At 35.6% G+C, this 12,355-nt stretch overlaps 1 protein-coding gene across 1 annotated transcript; it reads right to left on the bottom strand.

Moving 5' to 3' along the window:
* Nucleotides 1–528: 528 nt before the first annotated feature.
* LOC121384218 (surfeit locus protein 4-like) lies at nucleotides 529–12,205 on the bottom strand. The gene is made up of 4 exons (XM_041514503.1): nucleotides 12,074–12,205; nucleotides 7,196–7,459; nucleotides 6,631–6,674; nucleotides 529–5,099 (listed from the first exon to the last, which is right to left on the bottom strand). Exons 1-4 carry the CDS (start codon nucleotides 12,122–12,124, stop codon nucleotides 4,649–4,651), a joined length of 810 nt encoding a protein of 269 aa, XP_041370437.1. The 5' UTR covers nucleotides 12,125–12,205; the 3' UTR covers nucleotides 529–4,648.
* Between the last annotated feature and the right edge of the window lie 150 nt (nucleotides 12,206–12,355).

The raw sequence follows: 12,355 nt of genomic DNA, 5'->3' as shown, positions 1-12,355 counted from the left end.
TCCATGAATCTAAAAGATTCATGGCTGTTATGAACCCTGAATCTCATGAACATTAACCTCAGCAGAACCATAGCAAAGTTGTGTCACTTGGAGAGGGGGGGTGGGAGGGGGGGGGGGGGGGGGGGGGGGGGGGGGGGGTGGTGGTGTTTCCCATTCAGTTTTATGGAGAAAAGCATATACGTAATAGCAGATTTCAGCAGGGCAATCTGTTTTTCAGAGTTGGGTGGAATACCCTCCAGGCTATGGCTATCCTGCAGGTTTGAAGGTACATGAATGTGTCAAACAAAGTTTATTACACAAGTTGTGAATTGTTTCACAATAGGTTACAAATTTTAACAAATCAATAAATTTCAAACAGCACACGGGCAAATGAAAGTCCCATAGAGCCATGAAATCAAAATTGCATGTAAATACAACAGGTATGTTACCATGAGTGTCAATACAACTATTACTGTACCTTCATTTTCACAACACTGTATATGGAGGGGATGCTACACACAGAAAATTCACCAACAACAGTAGAACATGTTCATTTAGCATAACATTTAATAAAAAGAACAATTTGATATCCTTGGTATATGTTACTTCATATTCCATACATAATCATGAATTATGTATAAACATATGGGACCATCTGCCCTGTGTACATATGTAACATTTTCATTATACATGTACCGGTACTATGATACTCAAAACCGCCATACAGAAAACATGTAATACAGATTTACAGTATAACACACAATAATATGAGATTAGGTATTAAGCAAGAACAAGCTACACAATATTCTGTACATAATTGTCATGGAAGAAAGAAATTTATTTCAATAATTTTATTCAAATTATTATTTTCCATCAATGTATAACTGACATAATTAGTACAGTACAAAACAATAACAAGTGACGACAACAAAAACAAAACAAAACGGTTTTGATTAATATTTTCAGGATTAAACTAGAATGCAATAAGGATTTGTCAGCAATCAACTTTTCCTGCATGAAACATGGTCACTATGATACCAAAACCGTATGGATCTGGGCCCATATTCTGAAGCTATCTTAAATCTATGAAATTGTAAAACCATTGTAGGCTACGACATCACTATATGCTGTAGTGACATCATAGCCTTCGATGGCTTTACGATTTAGTAGTTCCAAGATAGTTTCGAAAATCCCTAGCCAGGTTCCTATAGTATTTTCATTTTAAATCTGTTTCCAATACCAATGAAATAAAGTATAAACACTTCTCCATCTTATTAGCAATTTCCAAAACTTACGGTAACTAGATCATTTTGATCTGGCTCTAAATATGGACATTTGAAAGTTAATCAAAATGAATGCTGATAGCAATCACTTGTTCATGCATACCAAATATGAAAACAATCCATGAGTTAGAAACTTTCATACTTGTGACCAGTAGATGAACATAATAACAAAATATTTCTAGTTACATAAAAGACGTTAACATAATCAGTGTTCGAGATTAATGGTATCCCGATATCCCGGGGATACCAGAATTTAATTTTGGATACCAGACTTCAAGAACCCAGTATCCCACCGGGATGCCATATTATACTAAATTCTCAAGTGGGATACCAGATTTTGAAATGTTAGTATCCAACTGGGATACTGGCCAAATTTTTTAATCTCGAACACTGATAATGCAGTCATTCTTTAGCAAATGCAAGTACATTACTAACGGAATAAAATAAATGTTAAATTATGTCACACGGTCAATAATATGACATAAGAAACACAGTCAGTTCAATCCTCATAGTTACAAACAGGAAACTATAAACACCATCTTAGCAGTAAACTAAAGACAGATCTGATTGCCATAATGCAATACTAGTATTAGAAAGTGTAACTTACAACAAGTATAATAATGCATAATTTACGGTAAGTATACCAAAAATAGTTGGGTTTTTTGTCCTGTAATACCAGCAGATGAATCGATGTTTGCATGTTAGAAATACTAACAGATATGTAGTTCAACAACGATTATTGACATTTCAGTCCTGATCCCCAACATCTTATGAAGTTCTCAAAAGATATAGTCAAATATGAGATATGTTTGTACAGTTGAAGGACCAATGGATGAATATGCAGAATGATTTTAATTATTTGTTAGTGAAGTGGATGCTAATCCAACAGGTATCACTGGGCTGAGCAACTAATGCATGAGCTTTAGCAGAAGGTTATGTGGTTTGTATGTGAAATAACACATGATTGGTGACATCAATAAAGTTGCCCTTCCAAAGAACACTTACATCGACTGTAGACCAGCAGACTGGCATTTTAAACGAATGTAAATTTTAAACTTGCCATCATCTAATCCTAACAAATTTGGTAAACCAAAGAAAAACTAAGGATTCAAAGAAAGCAAACTTAAAAAATGCTCAATGCATAAAATAAAATATGCCTTTCTTAACACAAGAAATGATCATTAAAAAAAACCCACCCTTCAACTCATACCATAAATGAATCTTGAAATTATTTGTAATAAAAAGGTCAAGACAAACCCGTCCTAACAAACTTGATATCAAAACAGTTGTAAATATGAATATGCATAAGCTGTTGTCAGTGTTGCTTCCTACATCCGGATTGGATCTCAAGATATAGGACAATGACTTACAGCATGTAACAATGGAGCAAACTTTCACTTAGTTGCAAAGAAATAAAGGAAAGAAAACAAATGCATGTTCAATGACATGTCAAAGCCTGGGTGTTTGGTGTCCAAAATGTAATTATCGATCTTAATGGTCAGAGGGGGAACCTGTGGCTGCCACATAAGCTATTCTACTGACACGCAGCAAGGGATCTTTGTGAGGCAACGGTTGAAAGTAAAAAAAAACACCCACATTTTGAAAATGTGAACAGATCCACAAGCCAATTAATCCCTCGACCCACTTCACTTCTTACAAGTACCCTACCATCAAGTTTATTGACCTCCTTATACTAAATAGTTAGTTCTGTTTAACGACACCACTAGAGCCCAATTTTAATTAATCATCAGCTACTGGGTGTTAGACATTTGGTCATTCTGACATGTAGTCTTCAGAGGAAACCTGCTACATTCTTCCATTAATAGTAACAGATCTTTTACATGTACTTTCCCAGAGATAGGATAGCATAGGATAGTCTTTGAAGTACCAGCATGGAGGATGTTCAATCATGCGACTCGGGCACCTCAGCTTACAGAGATAAATCCTGATCCTTATTTTAAATAAATTCCAGTTCTAGTCAATATGTCTACTTGTTTATCATTAACCAAACATGTTTCCTGGTTGTGCCCATTAGTGCAATAAAGAGTGCAATGACTGCAGCATTTCAGTTGCATGCATCCTGCACAAAAATCAATATGATTTAGATGTCATCAGAATACATCATGTACTCGTATGTTCCAGGTCAATACACACTGCACAGTGATATTGTTTCAGTTGTCATCGAAAAGATAAAAGTAGTCTAAAATTGTTAAGACAAGAAACAAATTTATTCAAATTTACATACACATAGTTACAAGTGTAATGCAAACGTGACTGTTACTCTTTTTTTTTTTAATATATATATATATATATATTTACACACATACAACATCTATGAACAAGATGTAAGACAATATAACAAACGTACCACTCCCTTACTGTTAGTCTAAACAATCAAGCACAGTTTGTATGTTTCACTGAAAAGATACATCTCAAGTCTGACATGGGCCATTAATGCCGAGTCCTACAACATTTATATTGGCTATTAAAAATGATTAACAAAAACTAAATAAAATAAAATGGTAATTGTTAATACCACCAGAGCTCATTTTTATATTTTTACAACTGTAATAGATCAGACAATTTAATTCAACACGACTTCTTACATTTAGATAAACTAATATGTTGATGGAAGCTCACCTACATTATACTACCATTGGTACTTGTGCAATGATGACCATCAGTTAATCAAGCAATATCTTCATGACAGTCACATGACCATTTCAGATTATCTGCACTATTTGAAGAGTATTATTCAACCAGCTCTTTGAAGATGAGACTTCAACGTGTTAGCATGAAGTACCCAAATGTATTCTATCAATGACTAGAAATGCAAATGTGGTGATACATCATGATTTAAGAAATGAGTCTTTGTTTTCATTTGGGTTTTTTAAACTAGTTTTTCTTGAGTATGAAACATTTGTGACTGTCAAGACTGCAACCAAATTTGTTTTAGTCTAAAAAAGGTTGCTCTCTACCAAATACTAAAGCAGTGTGTAAAATATGCATATTTGTTTTCAAACAAAATTTGCAAGACGTCTTCTCCAAACTATCTATGTTTCAGGGAATACTAAATTTCTATCACCTCATCATGGTTCACTGGTTTTGAAGAAGTTGAAATCTGACCACCATTATTCAGAAAATGAATAATGTGGTTGGATAGAATGCAAAGATTCTACCAAGTTAACGTATGTAACAATCTCTGATGACACAAAAAACTAAAAATAATAATTAATAACTAATATTACAAAAATAGAAATATCTTACAATAAATTTATTAACTGACAAAAAAGGTCTATAAAAGAACTCGGCACGCCCATGAAACCAAACAGACGACTCATAATGCTATCATTAACAGATAAAATTGTTACAGGCAGTAAAGTAAACTACCACTTCTTCTTGTGTTCATCCATACTAACTCCACCGGGTCCAAACGCAACTACTAAAAGCAAGCCTCCTATTACGGACAATGTCTGAAAGAAATCATACTTGAGAAAGTCTCGCATGGGCTTGTAGTCGGGAATGCTCCACCAGTTATTGAAATAAAAGTTAAGGCCTGTGAGCCACACGACAAGAACCAAGGCGGACAGCTTTGTCTTGTATCCCACAGCGACTAGAAGCATGAGAACCAGACCGACAAGGTTAACCATCTGAAGAGGGCTGAATTCAAGCCGGAATAGTGTGAGGAACATAAGGACAAGCAGAATCCGCCCGCTCAGCTGCATGTACTGTTTGGGGTTGTTTTCACCTAAAGATGGCAGGCCAGCAAATAGGCTCTTCCCTTCAGACTTGCTTTCTGCCAGCAGCAGTAACACGCCTCCAGCCAGGGCAAGGTTTCTGTTGAGTAAGAAGTAGGCATTAGAAAACAAATTTATGAACCAAATGTTTGGAATACCATCACCAATATTTTTGGAAAGGTAGTCTTTTTTAGCAAGTTGTTCATGAATATTCGTATCAATCAATAGCTCAAGTACGCTGCTGTTCAAGATCTTGACAAACCAGGGCTTCTAGAATTTTTACAAAATCCAATAGCCATGGGATTACTGATTTTAAAAATTTACTAGTCACAATGGCAAATTTTCTAGCTCTACTTTAATTAAGACAATTTTACTAATAGATATGTTACCTAAAGAGAAAGAGAGAGAGAGAGAGAGAGAGAGAGAGAGAGAGAGAGAGAGAGAGAGAGAGAGAGAGAGAGAGAGAGAGAGAGAGAGAGAGAGGGAGAGGGAGAGGGAGAGCGAGCGAGCGAGATATTATAAACACTAACATTGGGGGCAGGATATTCATATTAGTTCTACCCGTGAAAATTAACACTAAGTTTAGTTAATCTACAAACCTGTAACACATTTGGGTAAAGTTACAATTGAGTGAAACATTAGTCTGTGACTTTGAAATGGTGAAATATCCTCTAAAAATAGACTAAAACTCGACTCAATAATGGTTACTTCTCAGACACACATGCATTTTTAAAAATGAGAAATGCATTTTGCAATATTAAAAACACCAGGATGACCAAAAACACTTTGAATGTACAGAAATTGATAATCTAAACAATAAAATCTAAGTAAAGTATGATTTAAGTTATCACAAATGGGTATAATAGTCAAAAATATGCGTTAGTGTTTAAAAAATGGGGTATGCCCCTTTAAATGCATTTAACAACTTTTGTTTCACTAGCCATCGGGCATGGCAGTAGTAGTTATTTACTAGCCCAACATTGAATATCACTAGCCATGGGAGTGGGACTACCATAATCTAGAAGCCTTGCAGACATTTGGATAGTTATAATATTCTCTACCATTAGAGTCAATTCTATAATAGCTGAAGAACAAGGTCAAAGTTAAAAGTTGTTAATTTTTTCAAAATTAGAATACTTGAATAGAATATAGTATTGGGCTTCATATGACCTTTAAAATGGTACAAGCCCCATGCTTCTAGGTGCTATATAACCGGAGATATGAATCTTTGAACACACAAGGCCATGCTATTTAGGCCACAGTTTGTTAATCCATCTCTAAATGTAATTACCTCAGAAAGGTGAAATGTGGTTTCTGAGTATTTCTCCATGACACCAATCATCCTGTCAAATTTCAAGAAAATCGGTGTTGAACTGACATGGAATGACTCAATAAAAACTGATTTTTTGTCTACCACAGAGCAGATCAAGCTTCTCACTCTAATACGACAAAAAATGTTGGAAGTTAAATACCATTAAACTGATTATTAAATTTAGTTTGCCTACAAGAAATATTTCACATATTAATAATTAATTTACACACTACAGGATAAAACCTGACAGTATTTCCTATCAACAATGTTTCAGTTAAATATGAAGGTGAAACATACAAGACACAAATATAAAGCTTACCTCAGAAGAAAATGAAAATCCCACAAAATACTGTATGCAATGGTCTGAAACAAAAATAAAGAAATGAGAGCAGGCCTGACTTCAGAAACTTGACCGTAATAAATAGTACATGAATTCCAGCTTATGTCACATTCAGTCTCTTAAATTTCAGCTGGCAACTGGTTAAACCACATTCTAATATTACAGGGTCCCAGACTATATTTCAAAATCTTAGGTAACCAGAATTTGGTTCACGTGGTTTTACCTAGGTAACCAATTGCTCGATACATGAATTATATAGTTGCAGGGCTCAAACTTAAGAATTTGCAACTGAATGCATCACTTCATCACCTTTTAAATGTTTATTTACTGTTCGTTTTACAAATTTTTCATAAAAGCAACATTAGAAGACGTGTGTATGTCATCTATTTTTACTATTCTGCTGTGTACGTCATTTTAAAATGAAAAGGCTGTTGTGTCATCTTAACATATATACACTACTAGTATGTCAGTTAATAAAAGATATTACTATTAGTAAAACAAACTATTATAACAAACACATAAGTTCACATCAATATGTACCCACCTGGAGTGAAATAATACCGAACAGAATGCCACACGCGATGCCAACCTTCTGTCGACTGAGTATCATGATGCAGCTGCCAATCTGGCCGAGGAGATTTATAAGTACAAAGAGGGAGGCGAGGAAATAACCACACCCCCATGCTTGGTTCATGTAGTCTCGCTGGTCACCCCACTGTGACCACATTCGGATTCCATCCTCCAGAAATGTGCTGATCAGACAGAACCGTGCAACATGAGGAAGAAAATGCTTGGAGTATCGAAGTACCTTCAAAGAAAAAACAGCTGAATTAGTATAGTTATTAAGAATGATTAACTTCGTAGTAAAATTAGAATAGCTATAATTAATTTCATACTTCTTATAAATTATGTTGTACATAAGAATGTTGAGAATAAAAATAATTACAACTGGTTTAAACAAAATAAATGTGTTTATGAATACAGAAGAATAAACACAGGGCTAGCTCTGCAACTCGCCAATTGCGAATTTTAAAAACAATTGGCAAATTGTATTATAATTTGGTGAAAATATTACATGTAATAATTTATATTTTGTTAGAAAATAACTCAGTTTCTGCTATTTTTGAAGTTTTATAAATAATTTGGTGAAATTGAATGCACACCCAGAGCTAGCCGTGAAACACTTTTTAAAACTTAACAATAAAGCTTAAAAAAATATTTAAAGGCGTCTTGGAACAAAAATTTTTGTTCCAGTATGAGACCAGTATACAAAGAACAGTGAATTATTGTTACTAATTTCGTCACATGCTTATGTGATCATACTTAAACATGTGCCAACTCAATGTTTTGTGTCGACAAAGTGCTAAATATTTTGCTAGCCAATTAACAACATTTTTGTAGTCTTTTTAACAGACAGGATTGCACATACCACAGCCTTGATATACCAGCCATGGGGCTGGAACAAAAAATAGCCCAATGGGCCACCAACGGGGATTGATCCTAGACCAACCGCACATATTAGACCACAATATATAATTTACTCAAGCCATATACACGAAATACCTACAGGCCTACGATAATATACAAACAATATATTCACAACATACATGTGTTTACAATAGGCGAAAACATGAATAGGTTAATATTTTAAAAAATAAATTAATAATTTAGGCTGCCTTTCCATTGGCGCGGTTTTACCTGCGCGGCTAGCCGCGGAACAGTTCTACCTGTGGAGCGGTTCTACCCGCATGGCTAGCACATTTCCATTGAGGCGTTCTTATGACACGGTTTCTTCCACCGGACATCATTAATTAATCAAGCGGCCATATGCAAATTGAAATATGCCATTGTAAAATGAGGAAGATCCATTACTAATGAAATTTGTACAGAAAAAACCAAACATTTGATCAAATTGAGATTTGAACTATTACTTAAGCCCTTCCTACAGGGAACGCTCCCACCCCATACTATGTAATTTACTACATATTATTTATTTCCGAACCGATTGTTTTCTAAATTAGACACAAAAATAGTTGTTGGGTTTGTTTTTTTGTTATAGGCCTATTCCAAAACACATAAGCCTACTTTTTTTTTTTTACATCAAACCAAACTGAAATTAATTACAACCCCCCCAACAACAAAAAAACAACAACCGGATACGAGAGCTAACACACATATTTTTGGAAACATAAAATAATGAGGAACCGATTATGTTTTACTGACACCACGCACAGAGGCGTAGGCTGGGGGGTGGGGGGTGGGTGTCCGCTTTCAGAACTAAAACATACAGGTTTATGCATATGGAGTTTCTGGTGGTGCAATAACAAAATAGAAACAGGGTTCACTTGGTTCATATCCAGATCTGTCACCGATACTGTGTAGACATAGTTTAGTGAATTTAATATTTTAATTCATTATAATGGTTGTGTTTATCAACTTTCCATTAATATGCGTGTATAACAGTAGCATAATATTAAACTATTATTATTATTATTATTGTTGTTGTTGCACCTGTCATGTCTTGGATGTTGAATTTTCTTGCAATTTTCGTCCAGCAATTGTTAGTTCAGATCTGGTACTTATATTCACTTAAGGATTGGTAATACATACCGGGTTTTCCCATTACCAAGTCAGTTAAAATGTGTGAACTTTTCTCCCCCATTGCACGAAGAATGCTAAAAATGCCTACTCCTAAAACTTGAAAATTAAATAACGCTATAAAACACACAAATGCAGGAGATGGGTAATCATGGGTAATACTCCAAAATGACGTCATTTTATGGGTTCCCCATGCGGTTCGAGCCGCACGGCTGGCAAAAAATTTATACATGATCGACTTTCTTTTGCTGCATGGTTAGCACCAGTGTCAATGGAAAGACGTCAATGCAAATCAACACATTTGATTTTTACTGCATAGCAGCAGAAATAGCCACGCGGGTAAAACCTGACCAATGGAAAGGCAGCCTTAATATATGAGCAGGCATACTACTGATTCTGCCCAGCTTCAGCTGACAAAGTAAACAGTTGGTAAGGCATTAATATCCAAATACAGAAAATTACCTAATATTTGGAAATGAATAACCAGAAGAAGAAGAAAAAAAAAAGACTTCAAAATTATAATAAATATATTTATTTTGGGGGTGAACCGACTCTGTATGTGTATGAATGATATTTAGGGCGAACCAACCCTGGGTGAACAGAACTAACGTCGAAACAATGCAAATTTCGAAACGGTTTTAGGGCGAAATGACCCGGAATCCATCCAGTGATAGAAATAGGGAGAATTTTACTAATCTACTGGATAAGTACATCAAGAAATCTATTTTTACACCAATATTTTCACTTGTCCAAATATGATTTGTTTTATTCAAATGCAAGGACAATGTTTTTGATTGCTCAATATTACAAATGTTTAATTTTCTATTGAACAACCATTAAGGTACATTTTGCTTGTCCGAGCAGATTATCACTTGTCAGGACAGACAAGTGCTTATTTCAAACACTGCAATCAAGGCTTCTAGAATCTTTTTAAAAACCACTAGCCATGGGATCAATGATTTTAAACATTTACTCTCCACGATTAAAAATCCACTAGCCCTACTTTACTTTTAAGTTAAAACAATTTTACTAAATAATAGTAATAATCCGATATGTCACCTAAAGAGGGAGATAGTGCTTAAAAATACTAACAATGGGTGGTTGGGGTGGGGTCAGGATATTTATATTTACAAAATAAGACTTCATTACTAGCCGTCGGGCATGGTAGTAGTAGCTATTACTAGCCCAACACTGAACAACACTAGCCATGGGAGTGGGGCTACAATAATCTAGAAAGAAAGAAATGTTTTATTTAACGACGCACTCAACACATTTTATTTACGGTTATATGGCGTCAGACATATGGTTAAGGACCACACAGATTCTAAGAGGAAACCTGCTGTCGCCACTACATGGGCTACTCTTCCGATTAGCAGCAAGCGATCTTTTATTTGCGCTTCCCACAGGCAGGATAGCACAAACCATGGCCTTTGTTGAACCAGTTATGGATCACTGGTCGGTGCAAGTGGTTTACACCTACCCATTGAGCCTTGCGGAGCACTCACTCTGGGTTTGGAGTCGGTATCTGGATTAAAAATCCCATGCCTCGACTGGGATCCGAACCCAGTACCTACCAGCCTGTAGACCGATGGCCTGCCACGACGCCACCGAGACCGGTCAATAATCTAGAAGCCCTGCTGCTATAATGTATTTGAACTACCTGGACATGCTGGCATGAGGTTTGACCCGTACCCAACTTTTAATGGTTTGGGCTAGTTTTTGGGTTTGGACTACCGGTAGTCTTTAGAGCCTTTGATATAGAGAGGTACAGGTCAAAACTTTCTGACATGCTACCATAAAGTTTCTTATGCTAATTCTTATTCTTAGCATTCTGTGTAGTGTTTTGAAGGCCTGTTAAAGCAAACTTGGGACTACTGAGATGAGTGAAATTGCTACTGAAAGAACCATACTGTCAGGGTGAAAGTTGTGTGCTACCATCTGGCAGACTGGAACTGTCAATTCAGCATCCGTCTGTTTAGCAGTTTTAAAGTTAAACTAAGGCCATGAGAATGAAAGTTACAGATTTGCGTCCACCGCCCGCATGCTGTGAAAGGTACTGCTGAAAATGTTCATTATTTGCACAAAAAAGGCACTTAATGATCATCACACAAATTCAAGTTCCAAATTGTCAATAGTGGTAATGTCTACGAGGTCCTTCGCGCCAAAACTGCCATCTCCTCCATAAATTCTGAAGTGTAGCCCAGCAGAGCATTGAATCCGTAAGCAGTATATTCCAAACATTAACGAAAATGTGTCGAACGATGTGATCGGTACTTCACCAATCCAAAGGAGACACTGAATCATATAGGCCCTAGCTAGCTAGTTAGAGCTCAATTAAAATGAAATAAAAAATTTCAATTGTTTATATTCCACCTTCAAACATGTCAAAGACCTCGTCTGGACTTGAATCTACTATGGAAATAATAGATCAATAAAAAATAATGAATAATGAAAAAATGCCTCGTGTTTTTTAAATTGTTCGGACGCAAATCTGTAACTTTCATTCTCTTGGCCTAAACACTATTATTGACTATATCAGTGTGAAATAAAACTCATTTTTAAAACAGGTTAATAGATAGAATATATCCGTTTCTGCTTTAGCTATACATTCTAACCCTGACATCTTTTAGACCTATGTATGGTTGTCCTTTAATATTATTACTATGTTTAACATATGTTTTGAGCCCATGCATTAGGCATAAAAGACAATTTTTTGTATGTAACTGTCACAGACGGTAGGCCCCAAGCTTACATTCAAAGCGGTAATTCATATTCGAAGTAGTTATGAATAATATAGTTATTGAAAATGTGCATGGAGTATCACCGTATCAGCTGCATCTTCTGCTTTTTCCATCAATTCACTCTGCCGAGACATAGTGCCACAAATTGCCGAGATCTTCGGCTAACTTGGCCACGTAAAAGTTGTTATCCACTATGACCGGAAGTAGAGGACGCATGGACTTCTGCTATTACATATTGTAGACGTCATCCCTCGTTGTTTTTATATAATGTCTACGGAAATAAAGATCAGTGTTGCAGCGACATAGTAAAAATGTAACTTAAATTTACAAATAAAATTCTTTAATGTATGCTAAAAAAAATAAAA

The sequence above is a fragment of the Gigantopelta aegis genome, chromosome 10 (genome assembly GCF_016097555.1).
Source record: "Gigantopelta aegis isolate Gae_Host chromosome 10, Gae_host_genome, whole genome shotgun sequence".
Lineage (NCBI taxonomy): Eukaryota > Metazoa > Mollusca > Gastropoda > Neomphalida > Peltospiridae > Gigantopelta > Gigantopelta aegis.
Note: the sequence above shows the minus strand (reverse complement) of the source record. Positions and strands in the feature narration are given on the sequence as shown.